The sequence below is a fragment of the Falco rusticolus genome, chromosome 8 (genome assembly GCF_015220075.1).
Source record: "Falco rusticolus isolate bFalRus1 chromosome 8, bFalRus1.pri, whole genome shotgun sequence".
NCBI lineage: Eukaryota > Metazoa > Chordata > Aves > Falconiformes > Falconidae > Falco > Falco rusticolus.
The window spans coordinates 16,933,312-16,951,352 of record NC_051194.1 but is presented as its reverse complement, the minus strand read 5'-3'; the positions used below and the strand labels follow the sequence as shown (position 1 = coordinate 16,951,352).

The following is an 18,041-nucleotide window of genomic DNA, read 5'->3' as shown; positions in this document are numbered from 1 at the left end:
TATAAAAGACAGAGTAATAAGAGCTACTGGGGGAAAAAAAAAAAAAAAAGGGCAAAACCAGACATACATGTGGGAAGTCAGTACAATTATCCATGTCTTACATTTCAGGTAGGATTTAGGAATTATGTTGGTTCTGATAATATCACCATTTCCCCTCTCTGTTTGCCTAGGATACATCCCAGATGGTAACAGAGTAATTGTAGATCCCTGAAACACTGGAAAAGGGAAGATGTAGAGCTTATTTCTTCTATTTCACCTCAGTGCCCACACACCTAGTACTCAAGAATAACAAAACTCTCCTAAGTAATCAAATAAGCTATTGGAAATTTCCTCTCATTAAAAATCCTTCTACCATTGGCATATCAACCAGCAACTTTTCTAGGATCTTAAAAGAACACATTGTCAAAAATTCATTTAACTGAAACTGAGTACTTGGTAACAATTGATTTGTCTTTGCAAAGAGGGAAACTGTGGCTGTTTATCTTCTGAGGTTAATAGAAGAACAGTCATTTTAATTTGATGTTTAACAGACTAGATTAAATTCTTCAGATGGTACTAGGGGCTGTTAAGATAACTTGAAAAGTAAATGCTTTCAAAACTAGCAGAAAAATACACAACTCCGTGTGTATGTCTTACTCTATAAGGCAGGTATCATGGAATAGCTATCCAGGTTATTCAAAGTAGAAATTTGTTGGTTATGAGCATATCTTTTTTTCTGCCTTTAGGTTCTTTGGGTTTTGTTAATTTGTTTGGGTTTTACAGTATTTCTGTATTAGCAAATGCACTAGTATAGATGCATTTATACTGCTGGAAGACATGTTTACAAAGGGGGGATTTATTAACAAGAATAATCAAGAATAATCCTTTAGTTATACTAGCAATCACTTTCTAGTGTGCATTACACCTCTATGCATGGTTTTACTTAGAAAGGTGTGATAAACTCTTCAAGTGACTCAGTTTATGCATCTCATAGAGCATCCAGCTTTTCTCCTCCCTCACGCATTTTCTCAGTTAATTTCACTGTGTCAATGTAAAACCTAAAACCACTTGTGAGTTTGTAAGCACCAAGCTGTCATCCAAGCATGGCAAAGAGCAAACAGACCCAAGCATGCCACTTAGAGCAGAGTTTAGAAATACTGACTGGATAACAGCACAGGGAGAATTGGTGGAAATTTAATAAGCAAAAAAGAACTGTGTGTCTTTACCACAGGTTTTTGAGTAAAAATGAAATATGACAGGTCCAAATGCAAACCATATGAAAGGAGCACTCTATCTACCATGCAGTTCTCCACCAGAGATTCATGCTAATTCAATAACAATACCTTGCTTCCTTCTCACCAGCCAGCACCAAACAGCTCTATCCATCTGGAAGCTATTTCCTAGACCTTGATAAATTGCCCTAAATCTGCCCTCTCAGCATTTGTTTTTCCTTGTTTGATGTAGATTTTGAAAAAAATCCTGTGTGGAAGAGTGCATCAATAAAGTGAAAAACCCACCCTTTTTTCAAATGGAAGTTCATTCAAATGAGCTGACGGCTTTATCATGTTCCCTGGAAAGGGACAGACAGTTACACACTGCTTTCTTGGTTTCCTATGCTCACGCTAGTCTTCCAGGAAAAAAAAAAAAAAGTAGGCCAAGTAGCAGAAAGCCACCTAAGTTACCAGTTGCCATACTGGTACCTGATGGAATCAGGAACTTCTACCAGTTAACTGTAGTCACAAAAGCCTGTAGTCTTATTTTTCACTATCACATTGATGATGACTCAGTCTCTTATTTTTCATGATCACAAAAATGTTTTTCCTGCTGAACTTACACCTTATGAGGCTTTTAGCAATTTGTAATGTTGCCCGTGATGGCTCTGAGTAAACTTAAAAGTGAGATAACTCATGGACCACCTGAGCTGAGAGGCCAGTGGGCCGAGCAGTTGTGTTTGATGAGGACAGAGATACAGATTACTCACTTAGGAACAGGGAAGGCTGTGTGCTGATAGCTATCTTTGCTGCTGCTCTTTCCTTAAAATGGGTGATGAATGTGTTTGCTATAGATAAGCCATGGTTGAAACAGTGCTTTTGCAGATGTTCTTTGGGGACAAAGCCCCAGAGACGGCAGGAGGCGGTGTGAGAGTGCCACCTACGGCGGCTGCAGGCTGCACTAGCTTGAGCTCCAGGGTGTCACCAGTGCTGGCAGGAAACGTCTCTTAATGCTATGAAACTTGTGTTTTCATATTAAACACAGACATAGGTGTAATTATCCAGCGGCTTTTTTCCTCTCTTCTCCATAGCATTCTTTGAAAGATTATTTAAATAATATGTGTGGTTTAGATTGTGAAGTATGATTACAGGCAGAGAAATGAAGCTTTCTTCTGCTTTAAATGCTGCTGGCCACCTGCAGTGCAAGTGTGTGAGAGTGCAGCTGTTGGCTGGTAAATAGATAACGGTACCGTACTAATTCATTTATCCTGCAGAGTGTGTGGCTTTTATGCATTCCCATTGATATTGTAAAATCGAGTCTATGGCTGTTAGAATTCAAGAGAATAATCAAACTTGCAATCAATAAGCCATTGAGAAAGAATTTACTGAAATAGCTGAAGTAAAAACTAAAGTGAGGGAAACCAACACTTCGTGTATTTTGCCATTGCTGTATTCTGAAAATGCCCTTTGGGATTTTTTGGCTGATTTTTGTCTTTCATACATTTTTTTTCCTTAAAACCAAGGTAACAACAAATGAAGGAGAATAATTTTCTTTCTTCCAAATAGTTGTAGAACTGGGGAAAGAGAATTTCAAATACATCTGTGTTTTATCTGAAATGAAAGACCATTGCCAACCTGGAATATGAAATGTGGTACCTGCCTAGGCAGCGCCGCAGCCTCTTTGCTTGCTCAGATAAATGGGAGCCTGAGCTGTTGGGCTGCAGGGTGTTTGTCAGCTCTGCATTCTGCTGCTACCGAAAGCTGTCTGAAGTGGCAAGTGAAGAGAGGTATAATTAGTGTAGCACATATCCCACACTTCAGCAACAGGTACCGGTGCATGTCTGTGGTAGAGTTACTCTGTAAATTTTATCCATCTCTATTCACCTCCCTGTTGAGTTCAGCCAGTGTCCTGACTTTTCTAGCAGCACTGCAGTATCTTGAGGGTTCAAGCAGTTTCACCAGTCACCCAGAATGACAGATAGAATCGCAAAAATCCTGGGTAAAGCTCTTGGGCTTTGGAGAGACGGTATTCTTTGCAGCCAGACTCTTGTGGTGGGAGGCATTATCATGAAGCCAGAATGATATTTAGTGAGGAAGCTGGCTCCAAAGTTCTGCTACGAGTTTGGCTCTTCCTCCTCCTTGCCCCCCATGCCAGGTTCTGAGCCCTGGGAACAGGAAACAGTGTTAGAATTTGAGAATCTCAGAGCAGAGTGTCTCTGGGACACATGGGTTTTGTGTCTGTCTCATCTTGTACACAGATAAAACCGATGTGCCAGCACTTGAGTGGATGGATGCAGCTAAGCAGAAGTTGTGACTGCTCATAAGGGCTCATAAGCAGGTTATATCGGTATGGGCCCTATACCATTAGCATGACTCGGGGCTCTGCTGACTGGGTCATTTGTTCGTGAGGGTGCACAGGGGCTTGCATTTGCTTGGAGCACAGGGAAATGAAAGTTGCTGGATTTGCGCTTTGCCATGTAGCTATACCTCTGTAGCGTCACATGAATAATCTGTCAGAGTCCTAGAACGATGGTTGTGTGATGAATATTCAGCACAGAACTGGTCTTAAAACATAGATAGGGTAGTGTTTCCTCATGTACAAATATTCTGGGCAGCTCTTACAGCTCAAGGCCAAGAACGTCAAGTTTACTCCAATGGGCCAGTTTCTCAGTTATGCTGCTTTGGGTGGGGTTGTATGAATGCAACCGAGTGTAGAGTTTGGCTGCCGCTGCATGCAAGCTGTGTGAGAGTCCATGCCTAGACCGTTAGGCTAATAGTGTTTGGAAATGTGACTCCATGCTTTTGTTTCTTTGGATCTATTAACATACGCATGTAAGTCCCCATATACACCATTCAGTGCACAAAATAAATCCCTGAGCTGGAAGTGCAAAAGGAGGAGAAACTGGAAGGAGCCCTCGAACCAGCCTGCCCTCATCCACGTGAGAAAGGAAAGCAAACATCTCTGCCTTCATGTGTTACTTTGTCTTGGCCTCTTTCCTCCCCCAGTGTCAGGGTTGGGGGGACAGGCAGTGGAATGTAAGCTCAATGCCAAGTTTTCCTATGAAGAAATCAGCGCAGAAAAAAAATAGTTTGTGTGAGGTGATTCTGCCTTGTGCTTTCATTCTAATAAATTCTGCTGGAGCATGTGTTTATGCATACTGGGGTGTTTTGGTTTTTGTTTGTTCTAACCATCTTAAAATACTTATTAATGAATGTTGAAGAAGCATTTTCCACTCCTAGTAAAATAAAGCAGAAAGCCTTTAGGGATGAGAGGTAAATGGGTGGCCATGTAAAATGAGTAGACCTATATTTATGTATGGATTTTTAGGACAAACACCAGTGTCAGCAGTAGGTGGTTGTAATTTCATATAATGCTCCTAGGGCAGAAAAAAACTGCAGAAATCACAATATTTTCCTGCATATGCTTATTCTACAAAACTTGCCATGCATCAGTCAGACTTGCATTTCTTTCTTTTTGCTTTTTCTGTTATAGTAGGTCTAAAGAAAATGGAGATTTACATCTAGAAGAGCATAAAAATGAAAGGCTTAAGGAGGGATTACTGCCACAGTTGCTGGCTGAAGGTGGTGAGGCATGCGTGCACCCACCACAAGTCCTATAAAAAACATAGTAATGTATTGTGGCATGCCCTAATGAGGACTCTTAACAATAAAGAACTCTGAAGGAGTTTTTCCATCTTTGTTAGGCCAACAAGAAAGCAGATGTTGAGCAGCTTCAGGCATGTGCTGTGTTTGTTCAGTGCTGCGTCAGAAGAAGTAGATGAGCAGTTAAGGTGAACAGTAAGCCATACCCACAGGTGGGCACTGTCATACTCATTCTTTTGTCAGTGTAGATTATTCCCCTTTTGTCTTTACTACTGGGTTTTTGGTTTAGTTCTAAATGCCTTAAGAGACAAGACTCCCAATCTTTCTTTTCCCAGGCTAAAGGAGAACTTTTTATTAGTGTTTAGTCTGAATTTCAGGCTCTTGTTCTTATATTTGCCTGGTCCTGTTACGCTAAATAGGAATTTTTCTTCCTCTGTGGTTTGTCTGTCTTTCAGGTGATTGCTGGTTGCTATAACTCTGCTTAATCAAGTTCTGTTTAACCAGCTCTTAATTTTCTGCATCCCACCATTTCCACATAATTGAATCAGTTGAAGTAGTTGGTTACAGCTGAAAGTCATTGTTAAATTTTCTTGTGATTGTCTGTCATCTATTATCCTTGAGGCTTTCTTGGCATTGACTATACTTGATGATACAGCTTTGGAGTTTCTTTTGTTGCTCAGGAACATGAACAGTGGTTGTCCTAGGAGGTTAATTGCCTTATTTTCCCCTTTCCTTTGGGGGGTGATGGAGCTGGTGAAGTTTCTCTAAGCAGGCTGAGCTGAAAAGAAAACCTTATCATGTGAGATTAAACCCTTGCCTGTTAATAGAAATGATATAATACCAGACCAGCTTGAGAATTAGTAGGTTACTGTGTAGGGGTAAGTGCATGTACACTGTAGGTAAAGTTGTAGCAAAGCTTTTGGCACTCCCTTGCTGACGGTGTCGGGCTCCAGCACTGAGCTGGTGCAGGGCAGGCACCTGCCTCCACAGCCCCCTGGGGGTCCCCTCGTTGTACTGAACATCTCTGGAGTATGTGTTGTGCTCTTGCTCATTATCGTAGCGGGCATGTGTGCATGTTTGATTTCTTCACTAGTCTGAACAATTCATTTGCATGCTTGATTCTGAAAACGTTGCTCCCTGTCTGGATTACCTGTCACACACGGTTCAACCCACTGTCAAATTATGGTTTTGGTATATGCTGGAAAGGATTGCTGGTATCTCTGAGCTGGCCAGCCTTGTAGGGAAGCTTTACAGAGCTTCCACAAGCAAAACAGATGATCCAGGCACTGTTGTTGATACAACACGTACTTCGGTGTGAGACCTGTTACCAGTACAGAACTCTTCCAAACAAAAAGCCTGCATCCTTAACAGACAGGAATGCACCAGCAAAAGTTTATTCAAATGGACTGTGACTCTTCCAGAATCTTTAGCTCTATTTCAGAAATCTAGTGAGTTCTTTGGAGAGATAATCACGTAAGTCCTGTCTCATGTTAGGGTTCGTTGGGTTCCTGCATGTAATGTGTCCCTCCTCTCTCGTGTAGGCTGCATTCAATAGCTTAAGTAATAGGCATAGGTTAATTGTCTTGAGCAATAAGTTTAAAATACAACAATTATATTTTCTTTATTTCTTATTAATAAGAGTTGTGTTCTCTATACAAATGTCCAGTCTTCATAGCTTTCTCTACAGTGTTCATGTTAAAAATAAAGAGGCACCGGCTTTTGATAGCTTAAGAGGGAAAGTTTCGTTGTCAGGGCAACATGTTTTCTGAAATAAATAGGCCCATTAAGTGTTTTGAAGTTACTGTAAACGTTTTACTCATTCATGAATATTGGTTGAATTAGCAACTACATACAAACTATTCAATGTCCTTTTTACATCAAATGTTTTGGGTTGGATTTAATGTACAGAGGCAAGATTGGGCAAAATCAACTATTTTCAGTGTCACTAATTTTCTTCTACATCTCCCAAAACACTCACACCATGGTCTGCATCAGCCAGTTCATCGAGTAACCTTGGAAGCTCTAGAGCACCTGCCCCATCAAGCTTGGCACTCTTGGCTCAGTTCAGATATGTGCTGTGTGAATTGACTCTGTGATAGATTAATGACATATCTTCTGCCATTGATTAAAAGCCCAAAATACCATTGAAACCCGAAGTGCATATGTAAGGAGAGGTTTAGAAGGACAATCAGGATTTACATGGTAATTAATATAATTACAAAATAAACCTCAGATGTCCACTGAGAATTAAATTTTCATACTCATAGGAGAACTAGTTTTTAAAAAATAATATGATGAATCCTTGCACTATGACTTTGACAGGCATATTCTTGATTACTAGCTACAGAGGTAATGGAAGGTGTATTATACCCTGGAGGATCATAAATCTTTCTGATTTAAATAAAATGAGGCTTAAGAGAGCAGAGTTTGCCTAATTTGGTATAAATTGACAATTGTGATTTATTAACAAGGACAAGGAAGTCACTAAGAAGTGCTGCTGCCATACCCAATTATTGTTTAATCAGGTGCCAGATGAAGCTAGACTGGCATAGAAGATAACTGTGCAGTGCTGAAGATGCCGGGGTATAAATAACCATTATCTGTATTTTTACTTCAGAGACTAACACTGCAAGTTTTCAGAGGGAGTTAAATCAACTAAATGGCTAGGGGTGGGGGGCTGGGCAGCAGCAAAAACAATATCAATGTATCTTCTTTTCATAATCTAGCTTCTATGCCATTGAGCAAATAGTATTTGTCATGACACCTGTGAGCAGCAGGCAACTTTGTCAATGTAAGTACAGCTGTGCAATCAATACTGTACTAAAAAAAGAAATCCGAATTGTCTAGGTAGGTTCAAATTTATTTTAAAACTTTTATTCACAACTGGAAATGGATGACATTAATAACTTTTTCATGTTAAGTTAATTGGCTTGTGAACAGCAATCCTCAGACAGTACATTTTTATTACCCCATTGGGGCAGATGACTAAAGAGAAATAGTTAATTCATCATCACTGTGAGTGCCCTGACCTAGAGGCATCCAAGGCATGGATGTCTGCAGCAAGGTCTGCATTCAGAAGGAGGAGTCACAACATTTTTGTGAACAACAGATGATCAAAATCTTTTAACTTCCACCTGGCAATCTAAAAGCAATCTGATCCAAAATTACTGTGGTATTATCCATGCCTTGCCAAATAATTTGTATATATGCCTAAACAGATGGATCTAACATACACCCTGCCAGCTCTTGTAGTTGTTTGACCTTGCCAATGAACGTCATCTACATCTTTTCCAGATTGAGGCTTAGCCATTATGTCCATGGCCAGAAAGAGCATAAACAAGGGAACAGTATCACTTGGATCTACTAAAGAGTTTCAGACTGCTGTATATAGATATCAGTGTGTAAGCTGTCTACGTATCTCTTAATATCAGTGCAATCAATTAGGAAATGAGTTTAAAATGGTTCCATTGTAAATTCCAAGTGCCGTATTTTTTAGCCCTTCTTGCAAAAGGATTTTAGATTAATTTTATATTTTAAGGTTAGTTTCATTCTTCACTCAGTTTGCAGCATCTCTAATTGTTTGAAGTATCCCTTTCACAAAGTTGTCTGTGTTTGCAGTTATCACCGAGGTATCCATCAAGTCCTTCATGCCGCAATTAGCATAAAATGGTATCCTAACATTTGTAACTTGCTTTAAGTTTTGCAGTACACATAAATGTTTTACTTTTCACAATGTCATTATAGCAAATGCTGGGTTTCTTTGCAATGAAAGGCTCTGAAATACACTTGAGAGAATTTTTCCTAATGAACTTTTAACTTGGTGTATGGGCTGTGTAACTGAATTCGTGGCGAGTGTTTCCTTGGTCAGTTATGCAAAATTATTCTTGTTTCTCCTTTGTATTTATGGCTGCTAAATATATTTATTATAGACGAGTTGCTGAATACCTCGTGCTTACTTCCTAGCTTAATTTTCTAGTGGAATTGAGGCTTATGTGATAAAACTTTGTTCATGAGACATCTCTTTCCCTTCCTGCCCTGGAAATATTTCAGTTTACTCTCCAATTTTCACTATTTATGACAAAGAGATAAAGGTTTGAAAAGGTGAAGGAAGACACTGGTAAAGATGCCACTAGGTAAAAGACTGTAGCATCAGTTTATACCTTATTGGATAGCTGTATGCCATAACTTTAGGAAAACCTTTGATCATAGTTCTCACTTCACTAAGCGTGAAAGAAGCAAAACTAAAGTGAAAAAATCTATTCAGGAGTTCCAACTGAATTCTTTTTCTGTGCTGAGTGTCTGTCTTCTATTATTTCTGTATGTTTTTTCTTCCCCTCTTCTCATCTCATTCTTTTATAACAAGTATCAGGAATCACAACTTGTTTACACACATTTAGCCCTTCACTCTGCTATTAGTCCTTTGCAGGTCTGAATATAAGAACGAGTCCCACTGGCATGCACAGATGTACTTTTAATACTCAAGAAATCAGCATACGCCAGAATTTTTCAGAAGACTGTGTTTAATAAAATACTTCCCAAGCTCTGTGGAAGCAGAGTGGCTGTAAATGTCAATTTTTCTTAATTTCTTAACATTAGGAGGTTAAAATTTTAAAGCTGGCAGATACTTGTAGGTTTGAATATCATTCCTGAATACACACTTATGGAACACAGTGTACTTCTCTGTTTCTCTTTCTGTGAATTTTCCTTCAAGCCTAGCATGAAGTGGAAGATTTACCTAGCCTTTTCCCTTAATGACCGCTTATTAATATCTAAGCAGGACACCCATAAGACAAGTGTATAAATGTTTGTGAGACTGAGAGTTGGATGCAGATACATTCCTTCCACGATTAGGAAGGTAAAGGACTAGGTTTGCAATATAGTATCTTTGTAGCTGGTAATTCTGATTTCCCGAAAAGCTTTAGCTGTTATTTAGAGCTTGATAATTAAGTTGTTTATGAAAATTTCCTAGTTCTTAATTTAAAGTCTTTATCAACTACATTTGTCTTCATCTAGTATTTTTACTAAACACATGAATGCTACCATCTGTTCTCTACATATACCATCTAAATAAATCTTACTATGAATGTATCGTATATTGTTTTCAACAGGAATAAACTTCAGTATTTCTTTTGTATAGCTCATTTTTCCAGCATGCTTTAAAACATTGTAGTCATTGAACAAGGCTGGAAAGAGGTCTCCTTATTCACAAACCATGAAACTTGGATAGAATTCTGCGTGTCTGCAGGTGCCTTCATCATGGGCTGGATCATGTTTCTGCTGCAGTCAGCAGGGATAGTTTTATACACCAGGGAGTTTATACCTTGTGCTTGTGGCAAGCTCCATGCTGCCACCTCTAATAGGTGCCCACTCCTATTAGAAACAGGTGAAAGAACACATTAAAATGGTCAGAGGTCAAATATGTGCCATGTGATCTTGAATGAAGCTTTCAGTCTCCATAGACAATACTGATTTGTGAAAATTAATTAAAAAAAAAATCATTGCAGTGGTTGAAATGGTGTCAAAACAGATGAGTGCTTTTTTTATCATATTGTCCTTTGTTCTTCCTGCTGAGGGTCTTACTAGTTTTTGCTACTTGTTCTTGGGTGTTTTACTAATGATGATGTAATGTTTTCCAGTATTGGATACTTGTAAAGGCTGGAATTTGGCACAGCGGTACCAAGGAACAGCTTGTATATACACTAATGCCCAGTACGGTTAATTACTGTTGAGTATGAAATGAAGAACTGACACTTTCTAAGCATGGTGGATAGTTTCTGTTCTCATTCACTGAAATATGGAGCTGGAGCAGCCCAAATAAAATCTGGACCAGCTGAGGTACTTCAGATTTAAAAAGGCAGCTGGACTCTGAACGTACATGTCGTCTGATTAGTTGCAGAAATTTTGTTTCAGCACCTAAACCTTTCCTCTTCTACAGAAGATGAGAGAAAATGTATAAAAGTGTTTTGGATCTGATGCTTTCCTATTGAACTAGAGAAAATTTTATTGCAGCTTAAAAAAGCTCTAGAAATAAAATATCGCACACAAAGGGACCTTCATCCTCGTTCTGTGAATTGCTGAGACAGTTGTGTCTTCTCGCCTGTCCTTGAAACAAAGTCTGCACCTCCTTTTCTGATTCAGCCTTCATTAAAAGGCTCTTTAGTCTTGAAGCAAATGTACAATATTCTCCTTTGTAACAATAGTTATTTCCAGGGAATGTAATTCAAAGAGTTTTTCCCAACTCACAGATAAATTAATGTTAGTGATGCTTGACAGCAATTCCATTTTTCCAGTAAGAACAGTCTTACTGTAAATTGAGACTAGAGAATTGCATTATTCATTTGAAAGATGTTTCTGGAATGTCTTTAGGCTCTTCTGGGTAGTGACAGTCTTATACAGAAATAAAATGGCCTTGCTTTGCTGTAGATTTATTAGTACCAATGTTTTATGCAGCTTCTCTCCTTTCACAATTCTTTGTTTTTCACAGTCTTCTGTGTTCAAGAAATTGTACTTGTTTTGTTGGCTCTCAGTGTGTTACTGATAAAGTCAACTCAGAGAAGATAATCCTCAGAGAAGGATTAAGTGCTGTTTGCCCATTTATTACAATGAGTAAACTGAGTCAGAGAGACTCTCATTTTCCTAAAGCCACATAGCAACTTAGTGTTGTAATTAAGTCTGATTCAGCAACACATACTAATTGGTTTCCATGGTGCCTAAGGCCCAAGAAGCCATTAATTCAGCCATGTTCAGTACAAAAATGAGAGCTGTGTCTAAGTCATGAGAAATTTCATGTGCCATGAGAGAGACTGAAAATGCCTTACTCTTATTTTAACATTTATCTTTATTAAATTTTTACAAGAACATTCAAAATTATCCAAGTAACAACAGTAGAAGTGATGTGACTGTTTTAAACAGTGTTCAACTGTGACAAAAACCTTCAGAAAAACAGATGCTGTGGTTTCTGCTTTGCTTATCTGCAGAGGGTTTAATATTTTAGTGATACAGGGATGAGGAGTTCATGTGAAACAGAAGTAACTGATGTTAGTGAAGTATCTATAAAATAGTCAATACTACAGGAACACAGGAAAAGTATTTGTGATCTTGGAAATACAAAAAATTACGTCTTCCAGCTTCACTAGGATAACATGGTAAACACACAGGCTTCACAACACAGATGGACAGAACACAGGCAATGTTGCAGAAGGGTGGCAGCGGATTAGTGTTAATGCTGCATGGCTCGTATCCGTGAAGTGCTGCGGACCACATGGTGCCAAAATAAAACCTGCATGAGCTTCCCTTCGGCGCTTTCCCAATTCTTCCCAGAGACATTTGGGGGCTCAGGATTTCAAATGGAGAAGGACAGGCTGCTTGGCAAATGCCGCGGGGATGAAGCAGAAACCCTCTCTGCCAGGTCTTGGGTGAGGTCTTTGCATGCTGCCTGAACTGCTGTTGGGGGAATGAACTCACAGTGAGGCAGGGGGCCAGGTATTTCTGTTGCTTTTTGAAAATGTTTCTCTTCTGATTCAACCAAGGAAAAGGATGTCCCTGTTTCCTTGTATTTGCACAGATTTTAAAATGCAAAGCTGGTGCTCCTCTCTTAGGGGAGGGCTGGGGACAGAGCCTCAAGAAATACAGCTTTCCCATTTCTGTAACAAAGCTCCTCTGTGGTGTTGGACAGAAATATAATTACTGTGTGTCTCAGTTCTTCTCACAGTACGATGGCAATATGTCCTACCTGACAAAATACTGAAGCTTTCAGTGGTATTTGGAGGACTGAACTGTATGGTGTGAATGGACGAGCCTAGCACCGTGAGCAGACAGACCAGATTGAATGAACTCTATAGCAAAGTTCACACTTAGAAGCTGGCCTGGGTTTTTTAATGCCTTGATTAGGCTTAATTGAGGTTGCACCAGTTCAAGATAAGCACTCCAGAGACAAATTAAGTTTGTTTCTAGTTTTTATACAGTACTTAAATCATGAATGTAGCTTGAGCTGTCACAGAACCCACACACTCCTTGTCCTGCTGGCTTGTCACCTCCAGGCTGGGCACATTGCTGGAAATGAGCACACTAGTCAAGAGCTGAGCATGCACTTCTGATCAATGTGGGAGGTAAGAGAGAGGCGGGCAATGATTAACAAGGGTTAGATAGAGGTCACCAGCCTATGTGTCCTTCGCTCAAGAGCAGGATTTCCCAAACAGGTATGCAGCCATAGACAGACTGATCAAGCCCATCCTGGTGTGGGTTTTCTGAGAGATCTGTTCCCTTCTAATGCACAAAGCTGTGCAGTCTTGGTTCAGGGAGCAGCTAGGTTCTTTTGAAAAACAGGTAGGGAATGTTTTTCCTTCTTGAGAGCCTAATAAGCTTTTCAGACAACTTGACATAACACCATGAGAAATGCCATAATTGGCTGTAGTGAATTTACTGCAGCATTCTGTCTCTCAAAGGAGCAGCAGCAAATCCTTGCTGTTTGAGGAGAGTACACAAGCCTGGCCACCGCTCCTCTCCAGTTCTCCCAATGCCCACCAATCATCCAACTAGAGATGTCAATGTCTGCCTATTGCCTTTCATACCTGATTTGGATCTGTTGTACATGAATTTGTCTAATGGCTTTTATACTGTCTGACTTTGCAACCTCTTGTGGCAAAAACATCCCAGAAGTTCATGCTTTGGAAGAAGGATTTTCTTTTAGCAGTATTAAGCTTGTCTTGTAACATCACTAAGTGTCCCTCTACTGCTGAGGGATTTAGCGTGTGACCAATTCTGCATTCACCACCTCCATGATTTTGTAAGCCTCAATCATATCACCCCCATCAGTTTTCTTTTCTCCAGACTACAGAGTCCTAGCCTTTGTAGTATCATCTTCTAAAGTAGTTGCTCCATCCCCTTGAACATTTTGGTAGTCCTTTTCTATGCCTTTTCTAACCCCACTGCATTCATCCTGCTGCAACTAAATTGTTGTCAGGTATCTGCCAGGTACAGTGTTAGGCTTCTCAAAGTCCACTCTTAATTCAAATGTAATAGTATATCTGAAGTGGGAACAACAAAGTCTCAAAGCTAGGTGGAAAAACAACTAGCAATAGATGCTGCCATGTGCAGCATATGGCTGAGGCATCAAGATGCTTCATTTTGGCAACATGGCCATCATAAAAAAATGAGACTATAGAATCTGAGTGCCACTGCTCCAGTACATCACACTGAGTAGGTTCAGTCTGAAAAGGGTTGGAAGCTGTTGAAAATTCAGTGGAGAAAGGAATGACTTCTGATGAGTGTTGTCAGCAAGGAAAGTTGGCGGTGGTAGGGTAGTGTTCAATATCGACGCACAAAAGTTACAGCTGTTAGGAAGCGATGTCATGGGTTGGCATCTGCCCTCTTTTTTAGAAACGTACAAGTAGTTTGCCATTGTTATTCCTCTAAAGTACAATGTAAATAATGTTTTTTAAGCCAAGGCAAAATAACCCAGAGACCTTGATTAAATTAATGTATCTCCTGAGATATTTTTCTCATCCTGATTGCAGTCATATATCAGCTTTCCAGTAGGTGAGCTGGCAGAGGGCCACTGCTAACGGGATCCTCTGTAGGAAGAGTAGAGCGATCTCTTGAACTTCTTGTGATTGCACAGATCCCTTGAGTATTGAGGCTTTCAGGTGTCTTTACTCCACCCTACTGTGTGAGTAACTGAAAAGCAAGACCAAGCTCTTTGATGTATTTGCTGATTTTGCAAATAGCTTGTTATAATCAGCAGCATATAATGACCAGAGAAATATCTCTATGCCTTGAAGAGCCAATAAAAACTCAGTTTGTAACAGTGGAGGTTGTTCAAGCTCATGAAGGTCAGCTGGGACTGATGTATATTTTAGGGCAATCTTTAAGAAGGGGACTGACTCAATGATGACATCTCAAGCAGGATTCGGTGTGTTCTGTACAGAAATTCAAACTCAGTTCCCACAATAAAAACGAATTTTCCCCTTTAGGTTTGGACGAAGCGTAGTAATGAGTATGGTGATGGTGTACTGTTGCAGTGTTTAACTGAGCACCTGGTAAATGCGGTTGAATGAGTGCTGACTGTGGTCTTGTCCTGACTGTGTGTGGCCTTCTACTTACCTTTGGTCATGATTAATTCTTTTCATTATAACTAACATTAGAGATTAAAGTGTGTTAGAGTAATGATGAAACCAGGTGTTTCTTTAAAACAGCCAAATGAAAGAGGCAACTAAAATCTTGAAAATGGAATGATACCAAGGTACCCACCAGTCCCGTTGGTCAGAACAGTTGCCCTGCCCAGATTCTCACCTAAATGATAAAAATGTCTGACCATCAATAAAGAACATAAGGTGATGCAAAGGGTCTGAAGACCACAGACCTCCTGTAAATGGTGCCACCAGTAGGGAGAGGGAGCAAGAGAAGTTGATTCAGATGATGTGAGTCTTACTAACATTGTTTCTTTTGAATTTTCCCAAATAGGGCCGAGACTGCAGTGTGCCCATTAATGCGTGCATTCAAAATCCATGTCAGAATGGAGGGACCTGCCACCTCACCGAGGCAAATAAAGATGGATTCAGGTAGTAACCCAAAGCTCATTTTAAATGAGATAGTAAAATTAAATGTTTCTACTTTGCATTAATGAACTGTAATAGCTACTTTATAGAAGCTGCTGCATGTGACACTTCTATTTGCCATACAAACTTATTAATCTGGTTTCATTCGTGTGACATGTTGTTTCCTCTGAAACAGGCCTCCTTATTTTCTCATAATGGAATATACCCTTAAGAACTATTTTGAGTGGTCTCCCTGATCTGCACTGTGTTATCTGTATGCTAATTTTCCTTGGGGCATTTCAAACTCACATAGACCCTTTCTTGTATTAGTAAAGTAAGCAACTGTTGCTTGACAACCAGATGCAAAATGTTTTTTATACTGAAGAATCTTGTAGACAAGCAGGCTTTAAAGAAACAATTAAAAGACATGAAGAGATTGCCACATCTTGAGCATTGTGCCTGCAAGAGAATAACTTTTGCAGCTGGACATTAAGGATTTCAGTTTTCCTATATAAGAAAGACGCAGTATAGGTGGGGATACTCCAAGAGAAGCCCAGAAATTTTCGTGCGGTAACTGGGAGATTTGTGCTGCCACAGACACTGTTCTACAGCTAAGAAAATACAAGTTTGAGGCTTTGGCCACTAGTTGTCATTAAAATTGATAGAAAATTTAAAAAAAAAAAAAAAGAGTTGCTGAAACCTTCATAGATTTGCTCCTTAGTATTTATGCTGTTTCTTGAACAAAATACGTACAAAAGTACACCATGCTGTTGTTTCAATTGCATATATGAAAGCCTCACTTTTAAAAGCTTTTACACATTACTGAGTCTTCTGTTTTGTCTTCTCTGATATATATAGCTTCTTATCAATGACAGCTGGATGGAGACACAGAATTGCAAGGTTTATAAATGGTGTAAGCTGGGAGTCAAACCAGTACATTCTTTCAGTTTGATTCCAGTTTGGTTTCAGCTGTGATTAGGACCGTTCCAACTGAGGTTAACTGTTTGTTAACCAAGTCAGCAAACCCATATCATCTGATGTCAGAAAATAGGATTTTTTCAAAATAGAAAGGACCAGGTGAAAGTCTGGGTGACTGACAGGACTTTAGGTGCAGTGGGAGGTTAGCACCCTCCTCCTGTTCCCCGACCAGTGGTAGGATGCCTTTGATATTTCCAGAAAAACACTGTGGCTTCCTTTTGACTCCCCAAATCCCTCGTGTAGGAATGAAGCACAGAAGAGCTTCCATTTTGCCCTGTTGGTAGGATGACTGGGGAAGCAAACAATGGAAGAAATGCCCCAAAGCTTCTCTCTGGCTCTGTGCCCGCCCACCCCCAAGAATCTCCCCCTTACAGAAAGAGAAATAGCACATGCTGGATACAGGACACTGATGATATTGCAATGGAGAAATGGAGGTTGATGGGGATGAAGGGACACTGTCAGGCTCTGTTATGAGTAACAATCTGAAGCTTTCCAGCTAGGGAGAACAGGAGTAAACCACATAGCCATGTCTCCATGAGGTACAGTTTAGAGCTCAGCTTGAGCACCTTTGCCAAGGCTGTGAGCAGAGTAGAAGAGCGTATCTGAGTAGAGATGTGTTTGTAGGGTCATGCTGGTGCGTGGTGGTGGGAGAGGATGAGGAGGCTCTGCAGATCTCAGCATGCACAACTGGTCTTGCTGCTTGACAGAACTCCTAGGTTTTGCTCCAACCACTGACATGCCTCTTCTTGATTCGTGTTTTAGCAGGCCCAGCAATTTCTGGAGTAAAAGTTCAGGTTCAGTTTCTGCTTGAGAGAAATAAAGGTTTAGTGGTCTTCAGTTCAGGTTCCCTTCTGGTCACCCTCATGTAATACTGTTTAGATAACTTTTCCCAGCTTATGCCAAAGCAAAATTGTACCACATTAGAATATCTGAGTTTTGTCACTCAGTACTCATTTTTCAAAAATCTAGCTGATACTAAAAATGTGCTAGTAAATCATTTAATATCCATAATAATAGAATGAAAGGCTTCAGCTTATATTTTAGATCAGGTTTTTCTTTAGCATTTTTGTTTTCTTCTATAGTAGAAAGTAAAAAGTTCTGAATGACCTAAAATGAAAGCTACTTCTGCATTGTTCTCATGAAGTCTCAATTACAAATTCAGAGGCTTTGCTTCAGTTCCAAATTAACGTCATTTTTGAGATCCTTTATTAAACTGCAGGGGTGGTTTTGTTGCTTAACAACATTTGAGGCTTTTTAGGGAGGGTTTCTGCCTTTATAGTTATTTATATAGTTTCAGTTGGTCTAATAAAAGACCCGAAAACCCATATCTCGTCAAAATCTTGCTTTATAAAATTCAATGTTCAGCTTGTGCATTGCTCTGTTTTCTCTCTGTGTTTTTAATTCAGTCAGACCATAGACCCAGCTGCTGTGGAGAAGCAGGGCGTGGAGCTTTAGCACGTTGTAGAGAAATGTGGTGTGGGGATGGAACAGTCAGAAACAGGAAAGAAAAAGAAACATTTTGAGATTGAAGTTGGTTGGTTGGTTGGTTGGCTTGAGGTTTTTTGGTGAGATATCTCCTCTCCGTTGGATGGCAGCAGTCAGAGTTACGTGCATATAAATTATGTTCATCAAGATGGGAAAATGTTGCCTTAGATTATATGCTGTGAGGAAGCGGATGTCAAAAACCTTTTCATCAGAGGCCTCCTTGGATTCTTCTGTTGTGTGGCCTGTAAAA

At 39.8% G+C, this 18,041-nt stretch overlaps 1 protein-coding gene across 1 annotated transcript in view; it reads left to right on the top strand.

Moving 5' to 3' along the window:
- SLIT3 (slit guidance ligand 3) overlaps positions 1–18,041 on the top strand; it is a 531,438-nt gene that overhangs the window by 453,588 nt on the left and 59,809 nt on the right. The window contains exon 28 of the mRNA XM_037398361.1: positions 15,255–15,352. Coding sequence (XP_037254258.1) covers positions 15,255–15,352 — 98 coding nt within the window. The remainder of the gene's footprint in view (positions 1–15,254; positions 15,353–18,041) is intronic.